General features: G+C 38.2%; 1 protein-coding gene and 1 pseudogene across 3 annotated transcripts in view; both read left to right on the top strand.

The window, feature by feature from the left end:
• EEIG2 (EEIG family member 2) overlaps nt 1–17635 on the top strand; it is a 108030-nt gene that overhangs the window by 41611 nt on the left and 48784 nt on the right. For all 3 annotated transcript variants that reach the window (XR_009538855.1, XM_060139478.1, XM_060139477.1), the window contains exons 2-3: nt 7555–7675; nt 16717–16746. Coding sequence is in view for 2 of the 3 variants with exons in the window: in XM_060139478.1 (XP_059995461.1) it covers nt 7555–7675; nt 16717–16746 (151 nt within the window). In the remaining variant the exon portion in view is untranslated. The remainder of the gene's footprint in view (nt 1–7554; nt 7676–16716; nt 16747–17635) is intronic.
• On the top strand, nt 14020–15084 carry LOC132516445 (pleiotropic regulator 1-like; annotated as a pseudogene).

Below are 17635 nucleotides of genomic sequence, written 5' to 3'. Positions count from 1 at the left end.
AGTCGATTCAGCTGTCTTCATGGGACAGCTCTCTTACGTGGCTCTCCTCTGAGTGATGCTTCCAGGTATTCGCCCTCCTTTCTCTTGTGACTATGCTTTCTGGAGTCCTTTGATTTCAGCCTCCTTGGGTGGCGCCAGTCTCCTCCAAGTGAACACTGCGATGGCGAGTCCTCTGCACGTGCTGGTGACACACGCCTTGTGGCCTCCTCCCTGTCCGCCATGCGCCAGAACCGCGACCCGTTGGAGCAGCTCTAGGAGCTGAAGCGGGTCAGGATCGCAGATGGAGAGAGCGTGGTCATTGCCCTGAGGGTGGACACAGGCTGGCAGCCGTGCGGGCGGAGGGCATCCAGAACCGACGGCCGGGAGAGCTCTTCTTACTTGAATATCAACTCCGTGGTGCCCACTCTTACTGAGGATTTTTGCATCTATCTTTATCAGGGATATTGGCCTGTAGTTTTATTTTCTTGTAATGTTTTTGTCTGGCTTTGGTATCAGGATGCTGCTGCTTATAAAATGAGTTTCAAAGTGTTCTCTCTTTTCTGTTTTTTGGAAAAGTTTAAGAAGGATTGGTATTCCTCTTTGAGTATTTGGTAAAATTCATCCATGAAGCTAGCTGGTCCTGGGTTTTTTTTTGTAGAGAGGTTTTTGATTACTGACTCAATCTCCTTATTTTTTATTGGTCTGTTCAGGTTTTCTTTTTCTTCTTGATTGTTTTGATAAGTTGTGTATTTCTAGGAATTTATTGATTTCTTCTGGGTCATCCAATATGTTGGCATGTAATTGTTCATAATAGCCCCTTATGGTCCTTTTTATTTCTGAAGCATCTGTTGTAGTATCTCCACTTTCATTTCTGGTTTTATTGGAGTCTTCTCTCTTTTTTCAAATTTATCTAGCCAAGAGTTTGTTGATTTTCTTTACTTTTTATATAGGCAACTCTTATTTTTGTTGATTTTTTCTATTGCTTTTCTATTTGATTTATGTCCTCTGTAATCTTTATTATTTCCTTCAGTCTTCTAACTTTATGCTTAGTTTCTTCTTCTTCAGGTTTTGAGGTATAAAGCTAGGTTTATTTGAGATCTTTCTTTTTTAATGGAAGTGTTTATTGCTGTAAACTTAGTATGCTTTTGCTACAATCCATAAGTTTTGGTATGTTGTGGTTTTGTTTTTATTTGTCTTGAGATTTTTTTTAATTCCCTTTTGATTTATTCTTTGAACCAATGGTTGTTCAAGAGTATGTTGTTTAGTTTCAACATATTTATGAATTTCCCCATCTTCTTACTGTTATTGGTATCTAGTTTCATTCCACTGTGGCTAGAAAAGATACTTGGAGTGATTTAGATCTCGTTAAATCTGTTGACTTCTTTTGACCTAACTTGTGATTGATCCTGAAGAATGTTCGGTGTGCACTTGAGAAAAACGTGTATTCTTCTGCTGATAGATTGAAAGTTCTGTATATATCTGTTAAGTCCATTGGTCCCATAGTGTTGTCCAGTTCTGTTTCCTTACTGATTTTCTGTCTGGATGATCGATCCATTATAGTGAGTGAGATATTGAAGTCTTCTGGCAGGAGAAGGTCTTTACCTGCCAAAACCAGTCTGTAAAGACTGGAAGAGGTGTCTTCTCTTTCAAACACACAGACACCATGCAAGACTACACGGATCACGAAGAGTCAGGTAAACATGATATCACCAAAGGAAATTAATAAATCTAGTACCAACTGCAGTGCAGGCCTGCCTTCTCAAAGCAGCCCTCCTTAGTATGTGGGCTCCATCAGAGTGTCACAGCCTCCTACCTGGACCCCAAGGTTCCCACAAAGCCACTTTTGTTTGTGGATATCTGCCAAATAGTTTTTTCTGTAAGAGGATGAGGGCTAGGAACCTCTTACTCTGTCTTGCTTCATACAGTAATTTTAAATGAGGAGAACAGAACTCTGGGATTCCTGGAGCACCTACCATGATGAGATAACATTTGAATTTTACAGATTCCTTTATTTGGGAATGATCAGTCTTAGGCTATATCAATTAGGATTTGGTTAAGCTGCATATAACAAAACCCCAAATAAACATTTTAAATAATAAGGTGTAAGTTTGGAGGGAGACAGGGCTGCGTGATTATTGGGACCCATCTTTCTTCTGTCTCTGTGCACTATCATCACATTGCTTTTCCTCAAGGTAACCTTATGGTCCAAGATGGCTATTGACACTCTAACTGTTGTCATTACAGTTTTCTAGGTAGAGGAAGGAAGTAAAGAGGAAAGATAAAAGGACATATCTTAACTATATTTCTTTTCTTGTGTCTTTCTAGAAGTTATACCCAGTAACTTCCATTTATATCATTGGCTTGTACTCAATCCCATGGCTACCCCAAGCTGCAAGGAAGAATGGGAAAATGCAGTCTTTTAACTGGACACATTGCCATTCTGAATAAAATCAGGTTTCTGTTTGTTTTGGGTTTTGTTTCTTTTAGATTTTTTTTTTTAATGTGGACGATTTTTTTTTTGAGTCTTTATTGAATTTGCTACAATATTGCTTCTGTCTTATGCTTTGGTTTTTTTGGCCATGAGGCATGTAGGATCCTAGCTCCCTGACCAGGGATCGAACCCATACCCCCTGCACTGGAAGGCAAAGTCTTAACCACTGGACCGCCAGGGAAGTCCCAGGTTTCTGTTTTTAAAGAAGAGACAAGACTGGATATTGGATAAGCAACTGGCAATCTCTATCACATATGCACCTGGGCAATCCATTGACTAGTTTAGCTAACTAGTTAAGCTGGTGGGTAACCAGCCTACTGGTGAGTACCATTATGGACAGCGGTCAGAGGCCTAAAGCCTTTCCTAGAGACTAAGAGTTCTAGGTGGAGATTGCTAGTAAATTGGTGGATATATTAATCCAATGACTAAAGTAGAAGACTTCAAATTTATATATTCTCAGTGTATACATAGTAGTTAAGGCCATAAAAGTAAAAAGAAAAGAAAGCTAGAGATAGAGACATCAACATTTTAAGTGGTGGACATCAGCATTTTCAGGTGATAGAAGAAGCTGAGAAGAACTAGTCACAGAAGTAGAAAGGGACTAGAGTATTTCCAGAACATATAAGAGGAGTCAACTACGATAATAAAAAAGAACTCATTGAATTTGGCACTTAATTGTTCACTGGTGAGCAGTTTCAGGGGAGTGGTGGAGGACAGGAGCCTGATTGAGGGCATGGAAAAGTAACTAAGAGGTGAGGAAATGGAAGGAAAATGTCTACACTGTAGAAGGTCTTCAAATTCCAGTTCCAAACAAGTCACTGACTTTCTCCTTTTCTTTTATCTATAAAATGGAGCTAATAGTACCTTCCTCATAAAGTTGGTTTGAGGTCTCAATGAGTTAATACATGTGAAGTATTTACAACAATGCCTGTTGTATAATAAGCACTCAATAAATGCTGTCATTGTTGTCGTTATTATCTTCAAAGAGCTTGGATCTGAAGGGAAAGAGGATGGTAGTAAGTAGATGGGAACACATAGGGTTATAGAAGCGTACTCTTTTCCCTTAAGATTTAACATTATATCCTTTATGAAAACTTATTCTTTACCTCTATTCTATACTATGATATCAATTATCTTACCTGTATTTGTAATGGTAAAGTTTTTTAATCTCTTGTTTCTTCCCAAGTCTACCAGACTTAATGTTGCCTTCCTCCACTCTCTAGCCAAACTAGACCAATGTTTCTGTAGATACTCCTTTCCTACTTATGTGTTTTTTGTTTGTTTGTTTGTTTTTTGGTTTTTTTTTCTTGCGGTACACGGGCCTCTCACTGTCATGGCCTCTTCCGTTGCGGAGCACAGGCTCCGGACGCGCAGGCTCAGCAGCCATGGCTCACGGGCCCAGCCGCTCCGTGGCATGTGGAATCTTCCCGGACCGGGGCACGAACCCGTGTCCCCTGCATCGGCAGGTGGACTCTCAACCACTGCACCACCAGGGAAGCCCTACTTATGTGTTTTTTAAAGAAAAACACCCACATATGAAGTTTGCTTGATTTCTCTTATTTTTATTACTCAGGCCAAAGCTGCTCTCCATTTGTGATAGCATATACCATTTGGTATGTAAAGGCTGCTACATTATAAGGGCGTTTTAAACTAGGTAAAAATCTACAGATGTATTTCTGTAATTAAATTGCTGAGGAATTGTTTCAGAAAGTAATGAAAAGTAGCAGAATATAAAGCAAAGTTTTAGGGTTTTGCACTGAGTATTAATGGATTTTTTAATACTTATGACATAATTTCTAGAATAATTGGCTGGAAAACATTTTAAGATACCATTTAATTTTCATGTATTAGCCAATAAAGAAGGTTCTTGGGTTTTTTTTTTTTAAGCAGTTAGAAAAAAATGGCTTGCAATGTTACATACTTTTGTTCCCATTTTCAGATTATTCAATACTAGACAACTTTTTAAATTTGGTTTTTATTTTAACCAAGTTATAAATACATATAGTTTATTTTTTGTTTGGCTTTTTTCTGGCCACGCCATGCGGCATTCAGGACCGTAGTTCCCCAACTAGGGATAGAACCCATGCCCCCTGCATTGGGAACATGGAGTCTTAACCACTGGACCTCCAGGATAGTCCCTAAACGTATATAGTTTAGAGTCTAAGTTCTACAAGGTATATTGTGGAAAATTGCAGTCCCCATCCACTTCCCTGTTTTTCACGTGGCCTGACAGGGAAGGAGCAGGAGAAAAATACACCAACTTCTCTCTCCTCCTGCGCTCCATCTTTGCGTTGTTTGTCCCTTTAGCACATGCAGAGGCAGAGGGTAGGGGAGCCTGGTTGATATAGTCCATAAAAGCCAGCCTCCTGGACCACAGCAAAGGGCAGAGTGGATCTGGAATCACAAACAGAATATCAAGCCCAGTAGTTTTGATTTCCATGAGTACTTTTTAGTTTCCTGTATGTTCCTTTTTTAAAATTTAACAGCATCCTATTCCTGTATGGTAGATGTACTTTCTTTCTCTCTGAGAATCTTTTCTTCTTCCAGCATAGACTTTGTTTTCTTCAAGTTGCTTTTTGCTCTTTTTTTTATCTCTGTCTTTCATATTAAGATAAGTGTCTGCTCATTTACTACGAAGCACTAAAAGTTAATTAGCTTTGTGCATATGACGGGTGCTCATTGATTCAGATTTTCACTGTAGATTGTTTTGTTGGGAACCCTCAACATCCGTCTCATTTTCTTTGGGGCTGATTGGCTTCCCCAGGGAATATTCTTTCCACATCATGAAGAATATACCCTGGCTCCAGCATTCTGAGGAGGCAGGTTAAGGGAGAAGATTGGAGGCTTCAGCATTCAGTGAGTCATCTTTAATCCACCTCCCCGAATACGGTCATGCTATCATGCCATTTTCAATACCTTGCCCTCAAGTCAGGTGTTTCAGAGATCCCTTTGTCTTACCTTGTCAGGAGAATGATCTCAGTCTTCTGCAGGAGTCACAGGATCTGAGGTTCTGTTTCTAAAACAGTTTTCAATCAATCCTTCTGCCTTTTGGGCTTCCTTCATTCTACTTCAAGACCAATTTTAGATTCCTTCTCATGGCTTTCATTATTACCAGCTTAAGGTTCAGCTTTCTTCAGTTTGCTTAATCAGTTATCACTTGTCTGTCCCTGTCCACTTCTTTTTGTCTCCTGTCTGGTTCTCTTTGTCCTTGGTGATGGTGACTTCAAATTTTTTTTTTTTTTAATTTAGAAGATTTTGGGGAGGGAGCAGAGGCTAATACAGGTACCCAAACTGCCATCCTTAACCAGAAGTTTTAATGTAATTTTATCAGAAAAGTAAAATAACAGGTGTTTTTTTTTTTACTGTTATCTCTGATTCTTGATCATTATATCGGTGGTCTCAGTAACAGGAACAGCAAAGTGCCTTGAAGCTCAGCATACTCTTGAAGGGTCCAGAAGTACTGGGACATTGTTATATCTGCATACCTTTTTTGGGAAGCTTCAGAGGCCACGGCTGATGTCTTGACCCAAGTCTTGAGGCCAAGAGAGAGAAACAAAAATTTAAAAATTCTGGTTTTATTTTTTCTTGCTTGTTATTTTCATTATTATTCAATGATTTTTTTTAATTCACTATTTTTGAGTATACAGGTTAGCTACTTCTCATCTTACTGTGGATGCCTTAGGTTGCCTGACAAACACCTTCAGATCTGTCCTTTGCCAAACAACTCTCAATCTGCCTGTGTTGTGACCATACAGATAAATTGCACCCCTGCTGGATTGCTAGGGAAACTCCCCTAAAAACACATATACATTCTCGTCATATCATAATTCATTAAATCACCTAAAGCTTCCTAATGAAAAAAAAAAACCTAAAGTTATGACAGTTAAACCTATGATAAAACACACACCCTCCTCTCTGTTTGCATGTCTGTTTACATGTATATAAGTAAACATACGTGCACGTACCACACACAAGCACATACTTGGTTTTTAAATTATATTTGTTTTTGCACTTCTTGTTCTTGGATTTCTGTGCATTGATGGAGAAATCCATAAAACCAAATTGATTTGTCCCAATACAAACTCATTTTATGCACTGAGGCAGCTACTAAGTTGACTCCCTGTCCCATTCACCATCCTCAGCCTTTATCTAAACTTACAGCTCGCCCATCAGCTACTATCAATCATCCTGTAGAAGTAACCTCATCTATTACTTTCCTAAGAAGATGAAAACTAACCTGGGCTCTCTTGCCTTTCCTTTTTGCTTTCTCCAGCTTTGTCTTTATTTTTGCCCACTGCCTTTCTTTTCTTCTGATGTTAGAGGAATAATTATCCTTCCTTTCTAAGGGAATGGTAGAGGGAACAGCATGTACAGAGGCCTGGAAACTTGAAAGAGCAGAGTTGTTGGACAAAATAGACAAGTGGACTGTTGAGTTAAATGAGCCTAGTTTAAATGCTAGTTATGCTACTTCCTACCTAAATGACCTAGAGTTATCTTCTCTCCTTGTGCTTCAGTTTCCTTACCTGTAAAGTGAGGATAATGCCACCTACCTCCTAGGGTTGTTGTGAGATTAAATAGCATGTGGTAAACTGTCCATAAATGGTAGCTGCTGTTGCTCTTATGGCTGGAATAGGAGTGAAACTGTGACAGTAGCTCATTTTAGAATAAGTATTGTTCATATTTCTGTCTCTTACACTAACTAAACTATAAGCCATATAACGTTAGAAACACTGTCATTCTGATCTTCGTATTTTAATCACCTAGCACATACTCATCACATCTAATACAAACAAATGTGTAGTGTGTGTTGAATGAATGAATAGTGAAGCATCAGTTTATATTGATTAAATTGATAAGTAAATTCACTTTTTTTTCAGTTTCCTGTGGATAATAAAACTTTCTAAAGATTTTCGGATCACATTGTTAGGAATTTGTTTTCTTCAAGTTTCATTATTTCCAAATACTGGTTTTTAATATGTCATGTTTGCATTATAGACTTGAGTGAAAGAGTGTGTGTGCTTTTTATTTTTTAACATGTCATCAATACTAGTTAATTAACTGGTTCTTTTTTTTTTTTTCCTCAGGGAGGTGGTGCAAGCAAACTGTGTTCACTGGAGAAAGAAGTTCTCATTTATGTGCAAAATGAGTGCAAGTGCCACCACAGGCATCCTAGACCCTTGTATCTACAGAGTATCTGTGAGGAAGGTATAAAAACAGCCTAGTACTTCTCCCCTTTCAGAAACCATGATAAGTTCCATAGTCACTGACTCACTTTATTTAGCTGTACTTTATTGTTAGAACTGTTATATGTAATTTCACTTCACATTTGCAGCATAATTTAAATTACTATGACAAATATGAGGAATCTGGAGTTATAAATTAAAATATTATTCAAGAACCTTCATCTCATCATCACTGTACATATAATTATTTGTATTAGTTTGGGGACTGTAAATGTCTCTATCCTGCCATTCATTAAGTCTCTCTTCTTTATTAGGCACTGGTTTTAGGGACTTTACGTATTTTGTGTCTAATAACAACCCTGAAGATATGGGTTATTTTTTCCATTTTCAGGAAAACCAAGGCTCAGAGAGGTTGTTACTTGCCCAAATTCACTTAGCTAATAACTGACAAAGTAGGAACTCAAGCACAAATCTTTCTGATTCTAAGTCCATGTTTTCTTTTTTATATAGTTCCTTTTCCACTTATTAAGTGACAGCATATTACCAATAATCTAAAAAAATTGCAATCTCAGATTGTTTCAACTTAATATATATCATATATATATCCTACCTCTTTTGGGTGAAAAAGAGAAATCCATTAGGAAGCCACTACTGGTGAATTAAACTACTTGCTTTAAAATGTAAAGTTCATGTTTTACATTTTATATACATTTTTTTAAATAGCCAAAGTAATAACATATACATGTTCAGAAATTAAATAGAGAACTATTTAGAATGAAAAGCAAGAGTCCCTTGCCTCATTCTTTTCCGCTCCAGTTTTGCATCCTTCTGTATCGGATAAAAAGTTGTGTTTTTAGCTTTTTTATTCTGTTTTTTGAGTGGACTGATAGCACTATGATGTATATGATTGTATTTTAATTTCTCTTATACTGCTTAATTTACTCAGTTAAAATATATCACAAGCACATACATACGTTTTATAGCTTTTAAGCCTTTAATGAAAATAGACCTCTAAAATAGTCATTTGGAGCAGCAATAGTTGAATGGAGGCTTTTTAAAGGGAAGGATGGTGCTGTGAAAGTGTGTATGGCATCATATTGACCTGGGTTTGAATCCCAGATATATCATCTATTAACTGTGAAACCTTAAGCAGTTCTCCTGACTTTTTTTTTTTTTTTTTTTTTTTTTTGCGGTACGCGGGCCTCTTACTGCTGTGGCCTTTCCCGTTGTGGAGCGCAGGCTCAGCGGCCATGGCTCACGGGCCTAGCCACTCTGCAGCATGTGGGATCTTCCCGGACCAGGGCACGAACCTGTGTCCCCTGCATTGGCATGTGGACTCTCAACCACTGTGCCACCAGGGAAGCTCTCTCCTGACTTTTAAGAATCAGTTTTCCTCATCCAAATAAGGGTATAATAACTTCCTCATTGAGTTATTAGGATTAACCAAGATATAAGTAAATCATTCTACCTTCTTCCCTTGCTACCTTAATTCCTGCTGTGACCCTTACTTTGAAACTTTTTCTTTTTTTCTTTTTTTTTTATTGTAGTAAAATTGCTTTGCAATATTGTGTTAGTTTCTGCTGTACAATGAAGTGCATCAGCTATATGTATACATATATCCCCTCCCTCTTGGACCTCCCTCCCACCCCTACCATCCCACCCATCTAGGTCATCACAGAGCACCGAGCTGAGCTTCCTGTGCTATACAGCAGGTTCCCACTAGCTGTCTATTTTACACATGGTAGTGTATTTATGTCAAACCTAATCTCCCAATTCGTCCCACCCTCCCCTTCCCCCCATGTCCACATGTTCATTCTGTACGTCTACGTCTCTATTCCTGCCCTACAAATAGGTTCATCTGTACCATTTTTCTAGATTCCACATACATGTGTTAATATACGATATTTGTTTTTCTCTTTCTATCTTACTTCACTCTGTATGACAGACTCTAGGTCCATCCACATCTCTACAAATGACCCAGTTTCATTCCTTTTTATGGCTGAGTAATATTCCATTGTATATATGTACCGCATCTTCTTTATCTGTTCATCTATTGTTGGACATTTAGGTTGTTTCCATGTCCTGGCTATTGTAAATAGTGCTGCAGTGAACATTGGGGTACATGTGTCCTTTTGAATTATGGTTTTCTCAGGGTATATGCCCAGTAGTGGGATTGCTGGGTCATATGGTAGTTCTATCTTTAGTTTTTTAGAAACCTTTTCTAAATGGAGTTCAAATCATGATTTTTGAAAGATGATCTGTCTTTGAATTTTAAGAAAAGGAAAATATGTAACCAATTTATGGTAGAGGATAACTCAGAATTCCTTTTTTAACTTTTCTTTTTATTTTGCTACTTAAGGTAGGGCTTATTCAACTGAAATAAACCAGTTCTTCAGACTATAATGGTTTGGTGTATTAGTTAAGGCATATATGATAAGTTGCTAAAACAGAGACCCAAATATGCAATAACTTAAACAAAATAGAAGTGTATGTCTCTCTAGGGTAGTAGCCAAGGGATCCAGAGCTGGTAGAGCAGCTCTGCCATCTTCACTCTATGGTGCCCATTTTTAGATCCAAGGAAGTTGCTCTAGTCTTGTTATCTCTCCACCAGTGAGAATGAAGAAAAAGCCACATGAGAACAAATGTATTCCTTTTTAGTGCGTGACTCAAAAGTGGTGCTAATGGCTTTTGCTCATGTCCTACTGGTTAGAACTTAGCTATGTGATCGTGACAAACTGGAAGAAAAGCTGTGAATGTAGTCTCTAACCGAGTGGCTGTCAGATCCCAACACTAAAGAAGGAGAGAAGAGATATTGGTGAACCACTAGCATTCTCTTACCATGCTTGGTAAATGGAAATATTTACTGAACTTACTCTACCTATCCTATCTAATTATTATGTAAAAGTGAGAACCCATAAAGAAAATTTAGTAAAGTCAACTGTATACATACTTTCTGCATTGCAAAAAATACCTTAAGATATAATATTTAACCAAATATCTGGGCACCCAGTCAAGTTGACACATAAAATTAACTGTCACAGACCTGAAAGTTAAAAAGCCCTTTGTTAGATCACTAGGGCTGCTGTAACAAAGCACCACAACCTGGGTGGCTTAACACAATTTATTATCTTACAGTTCTGGAGGCCAGAAGTCCAAACTCAAGGTGTCAGCAGGGCCATGCTCCCTCTGAAGACAAGGCTTTCCTTGACTTGTAGCTGTCTAGGTCCAGTGCATGTCTATGTTCAGATTTCCCATTTTTTATTAAGACACCTAATATTGGATTAGGACTTCATTTTAACTTGATTACCTATGTAAAGACTCCTCTGTTTCCAAATAGGGTCATATTCTGAGGTACTGTGGGTTAAGATGTCAACATATTTTTGTGGGGAGCACAATTCACTCCATAACAGGCACTAAGATTATAATAAACCTGGGGATTTATACTTCTGAAATTAATGGACTGGCTTGTTACAGGCCACCCTTCCCTCTGAGAACAACCAGAAAAGCTAGACAAAATATTAAAAATAGCTGCTTGAAGACATCAGAAGCTGCTTCAGTAAGGATTTAAGAGGCTTAGAATCATAGACCAGGGAAGCTTAAAGAGATGAGCCTGACATTTGGCATTGCTTTTACCCTCAAAGCATTTTCTCATTTGTAAGCAGTAGCTAAGGAGCTGAGCCAAAAGCAGTGATGGAGAGGCTAAGAAGCTGAGCTAAGATTCTGGCAATTTTACAGGACTAAGGGGACAAAAATGGAGTCCAGGGCCCACCAGCAGAAGGAGCCTTGGTAAATACCCCAAGCTTTTAGTTGGGACTCTCTAAGCTTTAATTTGGGACTCTCTTAGCTTTTAGTCTAAGACTCTCTAAGAGTTTCAGCCTAGAAGAAGGAGTATAGTGGCTATAGATCAACCCTTACAAAAACTGAAATTCAGCTTCCAATCAGCTCAGTTGCTGCTTGGATGAAGGTTAACTCAATCCCTGACCTTACTACTTGCCAGAAGCAAATGTATCAATATATTTTCTCTGGAGGAGAATAACATTACTCTGAGCCTAAAATTATTTCTTCAAGTTGTCACACACACACAGATTACCAAGCATACTAAAAGACATGACTACATGACCAAAATCAAAAGGAAAAATAGATAATAAAAACAGACCCATGGAAGATACAGATTTGGAGAAGATCTAAGACAGACTTTTTACAATAAGTGTAATTAGTCATCAATACAGGAAATCAGAGAACTTAAAACTATTTAAAAAATCAAATTGAATTCTAGAACTGAAAAATACAATAACTGATATTCAAAGCTAAGTAGATGAAACTAAATCTCAACAGATGTATTTAACAGCAGGTTTGTCACAACTGAAGAAAACCTTGGAAAATAAGACAAAGTAAAATATCCAGACTAAATCATGGAGAGAAAAAGGGTGGGATACACATAACAGAGTGTAAGACATGGGAAACAGTGTAAAGGTTTCTCACACACAAACACACACACACACACACACACACACACACACACACACACACACACACACACATAAAATTGGAGCCCTAGAAGGAGATGTGAGAAATTGTGACTGAGGATCTTCTAAAACTGATGAAAGATACTGAGCCACAGATTCAAAAGTACCGTGAACCTCATGCAGGATAAACAACAAATATGACATGTTTAAAGATAGAAGACCAGCCTAGCTGGAACATGGAAAACATGGAAAGGGAAGTCCTTGATGAAGAGGTTGGAAACACTGGATCAGGTAGAGCCTTATAGGTGTTTAGATTTTATTCCAATTAGATTTGGAATCAATTTGAGGATTTTAATAAGGAGAGACATGATCCTTTAAGATCACTTTTGCTGATCACTTTGTGATCTTTTAAGATGAAGGATGAATTACAGAGACCACTTAACTGATTGGAATAGTTCAGGTGAGGAATGCTTATGTTTTGGCATGGAGTTATAACAGTGGAGGTGGTATGATTCAGGATGTATTTTGGAGGTAGACCACCACTAATGGATTGGATATAGTGAATGAGGGAAACTGAATTGAGAATAACTCTTAGACCTTTTGCCTGAGCATATGGGTCGATGATTGTGCTATTTATTGAAATGGCAAAAACTCAAAGTGGAGCAATTTGGGGGGCAGATAAATAGAGATCAGTAGGCCAATCTTGGCCATGTTAAATTTGAGGTGTCTGTGTGACATCAAGTGGACATGTCATGTAGGCATTTAAAATACTACTCTCGGGAGAAGTTCAGAATAGAGATAAAGATTTGAGAGTCATCAGCATACAATTTTTATTTAAAGCCATAGACCTGAATGGTATAAACCAGGGAGAAAGTGTAGATAGAGAAGACAAGAGGCCTAGACCAAACACTTAGAGGTAGTATAAAAGTACTTAGCAGGTACAAGAAAGGAGGAAGAATTCATATATATCACTTCTTGTATACTTTTGGCCAGATCTTAGTTACACTGCCATAGTACAAAAAGCAAGTGGAAAATGTAGTCAGTTACTTTATTTTGGGTAGCCAATGCCCAACTAAAAATAGAGGATTCTATTATTATGGAGAGGGGGAGAATGGATAGTTGGGATACAACTAGCATTCTTTCCACAGAGGTTGAATAAAGGAATATGTCTTGCCAAGGAGAGTGAGGAGAAGCCAGAGAGGTAGGAGTAAAACTAGGCAATGTTGCCACTTGGAAATTTAAAGAGCAAAATGGTATAAGGAAGGAGGCAGAGTGGCCAAGCCTGTCAAATACTGTTGTGAAATTAAGTAAGATAAGACAAAGCCTTTGGCTTTGATAAAAATGGAGATCATTGGCAATCCTTAGAGCCACTGCAGAGGGAAAAATGAGGGCAAAAGCCCAATTAGAGTAGATTGAATAGAGAGTGGGATACAGCATATTTGGGTAAATCTTTTGAAGAGTTTGGCTGTAAAGGGGAGCAAAGAAAAGAATTAGCCAGTAGAGACACGGATCACCTGGAGAAAGTTTTGTTTTGCTTTGTTTGATGAAAGGCACTACTAATGATATGACAGTGACCTAATGAAGAAGGAAAATTTGGTAATTCATAATGGAGTAGATCTGGTGGCATGGCCGCAGCCTCACTAAACGGGCAGGGAAGGGGAGGGATAACACATATTCACGAACAATAGAATTTACCATAGATTACTCTTCAGCTTATTTCAATTTGCCTCTTTAAAGATGGAAATGGTAGATAATGTGTTGTGTATCTGGTTTAGATAAGAGACAGCTCCATTCAGCAAACACATTTTTAAAAGTGAGTGAGGGAGAGCTGTGGCGGCAGTTTCCATCCTGTTGATGAGTGTTTCTTCCCTGCCGGAGCGACTACACACACCATGGCATCATGGTCGAGGAGGTACAGAAACATTCTGTGCACACTTGTGTTCAGGTTGTTGAAGAGAACCCATGTCATGTTTGTGGCTGATAATGGAAAACCTGTGCCTTTGGATGAACAGTCACAAACGAGAAATGGCAATCAAGCTGCATAATGAGTATGGTCCTGTGTTGCATATGCCTACCTCAAAAGAAAATCTTAAAGAGAAAGACCCTCAGAATGTATCAGATTCATATGGACACAAACAGTATCCTGCCAATTAAGGGCAGGAAGTTCAATGTTTGGTGACGGGTACACATCCATATCCACCAGGACCTGGGGTTGCTCTGACAGCGGACAGAATGCTGAATGAATCAGCTGCACAGTCCTTAGCTGTGGCATTACCTACTTCCCAAGCCAGGGTCGATGCAAACCATAGTGCACCTGCTGGAGGTGAATACCGACACCCTGGGGCTTCTGACCAAGTCACAGCCTGCAGGGGCAGTTGTTATGGACGGTGACAATGCCAAGACCTCCACACTGATGGCTAAAAAAGCCCCTACAATGCCAAAACTTCAGTGGCACCCACCGTGGAAACTCTACAGAGTGATCAGTGGGCATCTTGCCTGGGTTTGATGTATTGCTGTGGAACCTGGAAATCAGTGGTTTGTTACTGGATCTGCTGACAGAACTATAAAGATCTGGGACTTGGCTAGTGGCAAGTTATAACTGTCATTAACTGGCTAGTGGCAAGTTAAAACGCACATCAGTACTGTGCGTGGTGTGATAGTGAACCCAAGGAGCGCATACCTGTTCTCCTGTGGAGAAGACAAACAAGTCAACTGCTGGGATCTTGAGTATAATAAGGTTATAAGGCACTGTCATGGACACCTGAGTACAGTATATGGTTTGGATCTGCACCCAACAATCAACGTGCTGGTGACCTGTAGCCGAGACTCAACAGCACGGATTTGGGATGTGAGAACTAAAGCCAGCGTACACACGTTATCTGGACATACTAATGCGGTGGCTGCAGTGAGGTGTCAAGCTGCATAACCACAAATTATTACTGGAAGTAATAACCTGGAGAAATAACTGGAGATACCAATGGACTTATTTGAAGCTATAGCAAGGGCTGCAGTCTTCTGTGAAGACTTCATAGAAAAGTGTTACTTAAGTTTCTGATGCCTGTGCCTCTTTCTGGCATATACTGAGTTTTACAAACCCTGTCCTTAGCATCCTGATTCCCTATCAGGAAAGAAAATTTGTCACACTTCACTTTCTATAGTTAGAAAACAAAATTACAGGAACAATCAGTTTAAAATTTGTTTCAAATTAAGAAATTATACCGTAATTTTGAATAAGCATTTCCAAATATACATATCCCATCTTGCATGCTGTAGGTGGGAGTGTAGTTGTTACAACCTTTAGGAGGGTAGTTTTCCAGAATATACTGAAGATGCTTGGAATCTTTGGCTAACTCTTCATTAAAAATGAAATTACTAGGAAACTGCCTAATGGGAATAATCTGACAACTCTACACAGCAAGTTTATTTCATCTTTGTCTTTAATTAAAACTAGCCCAGATGTCCTAACAATAAGGGACTGGTATAATAGATTATGGTATCTTCATGTAGTTTCTCTCCATTAAGAGTGAGAAATATCTCTGGAATAACATGTCCAAATTTTACTCTTATATAAAAAAGGAAGCTGTGCAAGCATTTTTTTTTTTTGGAAGAGTAACTTGTTAATGCTCTAAAGAATAATGGAAAAGTAACACCACATTGTTATCAGTGGCTTTGTGAGAGTGGGATTATGGGAGAACTTTCATGATTGGCTTTATATATTTCTATAATGTTTTAATTTTCTATAAGCATGTATTTTGTAAACTTAAAGGAAAAAAAACCCACAAGAAAAAAAAAAGTGAGTGAGGAGAGGAGAATTTGGCCCTAATTTTAATGGCAAACACATAATACAGAGTACCTATACTGTGCGCTAAGCAGTGTTCTAAGTGTTTTACACTTAATTCTTGCATCTGTGTGATGTCCTAAATTGAGGGATTTGGCAAATTAATGTAGTTACATATTTTAAACTAAAATGCTAAGATATATATATATATATATATATATTTTTACTTTTCACTTTTGCCAGTCTCCTTCACTTAGATAAGAATTAGATAAGGGAGTTTCTACTGTATTACCATAGAACAATGCCATATATATTAAGTGGAAAAAAGTAAGGTATAGAACAGTATATGTAGTGTGCTATCATTTGAGTAAAGCAGAAATGTATATACACATCTTTCGGACAGTTCCTAAAAATTCATAACAGTGGTGTCTCTGGGGTGGGGGTTTCAACTCTTGTTGAAATCTTTGTACGGTATATTATTAATATGCTTAAGTCAGTAATTAATTTAACCTTTCTTTGGTGACTCATGTTCTTGCAATGTGTCCAGGACATTTTTGGCAGTTTCTTCTTCAGCAAATAGATTAAATATTAGCTTGTCTTCTCACCATTTGTCTCCTTCAGATTTAAATTAAATTCTAAATAAAAATTCTGGTTATTTTCAGGGGGGCAGGGGACATCCAAACAGTTGGATTTAAGATCATCAGAATTTTACTCTGTATTTGCTAGCCTGTAAATATCTACCTCAAAATTATTTGACATATATTTAATTTTAAATCTTTAGTCATATGATATCCTTATAGTGTTTTTTATCTTTGGCAGGAATTAAAAGGTGGAAAAGCTTATGCAAAGGTAAGTTGGTGTTCTTTAACACCTTTGGAATTTGTAATATCATTCATTGCTATTTATAAGCTTAAAAATTAAATGGTTTGCTTTTCCAATTGCTGTTTAAGCTTGGCTGTTTTTAAATAAAGCAACTCAGAGATTGAATAGTTGGATCCAACATTAAATTATAGGCATATTCTTTCTAAATGTTGATTATGGGATGTTATTCTTAAGTTTCAGTTTCCTTACTAGGAGACAGTCTCTGGTTTGCATTAAACAATTGCAACTGTTAATTCAGGTTCCCTTGGGAAGTATTCTCAGTCCCACCCAACCCCCAGTGGAATAAGACTCCCCCTCTGTGCTCTCTTAGCACTCTGTATACATGATCACTACTGTCCTTTATACTTTTACTAGCTGTATGGAATTACTAATGAATGTGCTGACTTTCTTGCTGCATAGAAGGAATTAGTAATTAATAATACTACCAGAAACCCAACTCTTTTATTTCTAAACCTCTTTAATCTCTAAACCACTTTTTTTTTTTTTTTTTTTTGGCCACGCTGTGTCACTTGCAGGATCTCAGTTCCCTGACCAGGGACTGAACCTGGGCCACGGTAGTGAAAGCCCGGAATCCTAACCACTAGGCCACCAGGGAACTCCCCACATACTCCTCTTGTATTTCTCTGTGATGGTAGCTCCATCAGTCTAGTCATCTAAGCATCTGAGCCAAGAACCAGGGCACTAGTTTCAACTATCAAATCTACCTACCCCTCTAAAACTAGTTGGCTGCAATATCAGTTAGGATGCTCTTTGGTACAAGTAACAGAAAACCCTCCTCACCTAGAGATTTTTTTAATCTCACAAAACAGGTAGATATGAGATAGAGCTATAGATGTGAGATAGAGCTGCTCCAGAA

The sequence above is a fragment of the Lagenorhynchus albirostris genome, chromosome 2 (assembly GCF_949774975.1).
Source record: "Lagenorhynchus albirostris chromosome 2, mLagAlb1.1, whole genome shotgun sequence".
Taxonomy (NCBI): domain Eukaryota; kingdom Metazoa; phylum Chordata; class Mammalia; order Artiodactyla; family Delphinidae; genus Lagenorhynchus; species Lagenorhynchus albirostris.
This window is presented reverse-complemented; position numbering and strand designations above follow the sequence as displayed.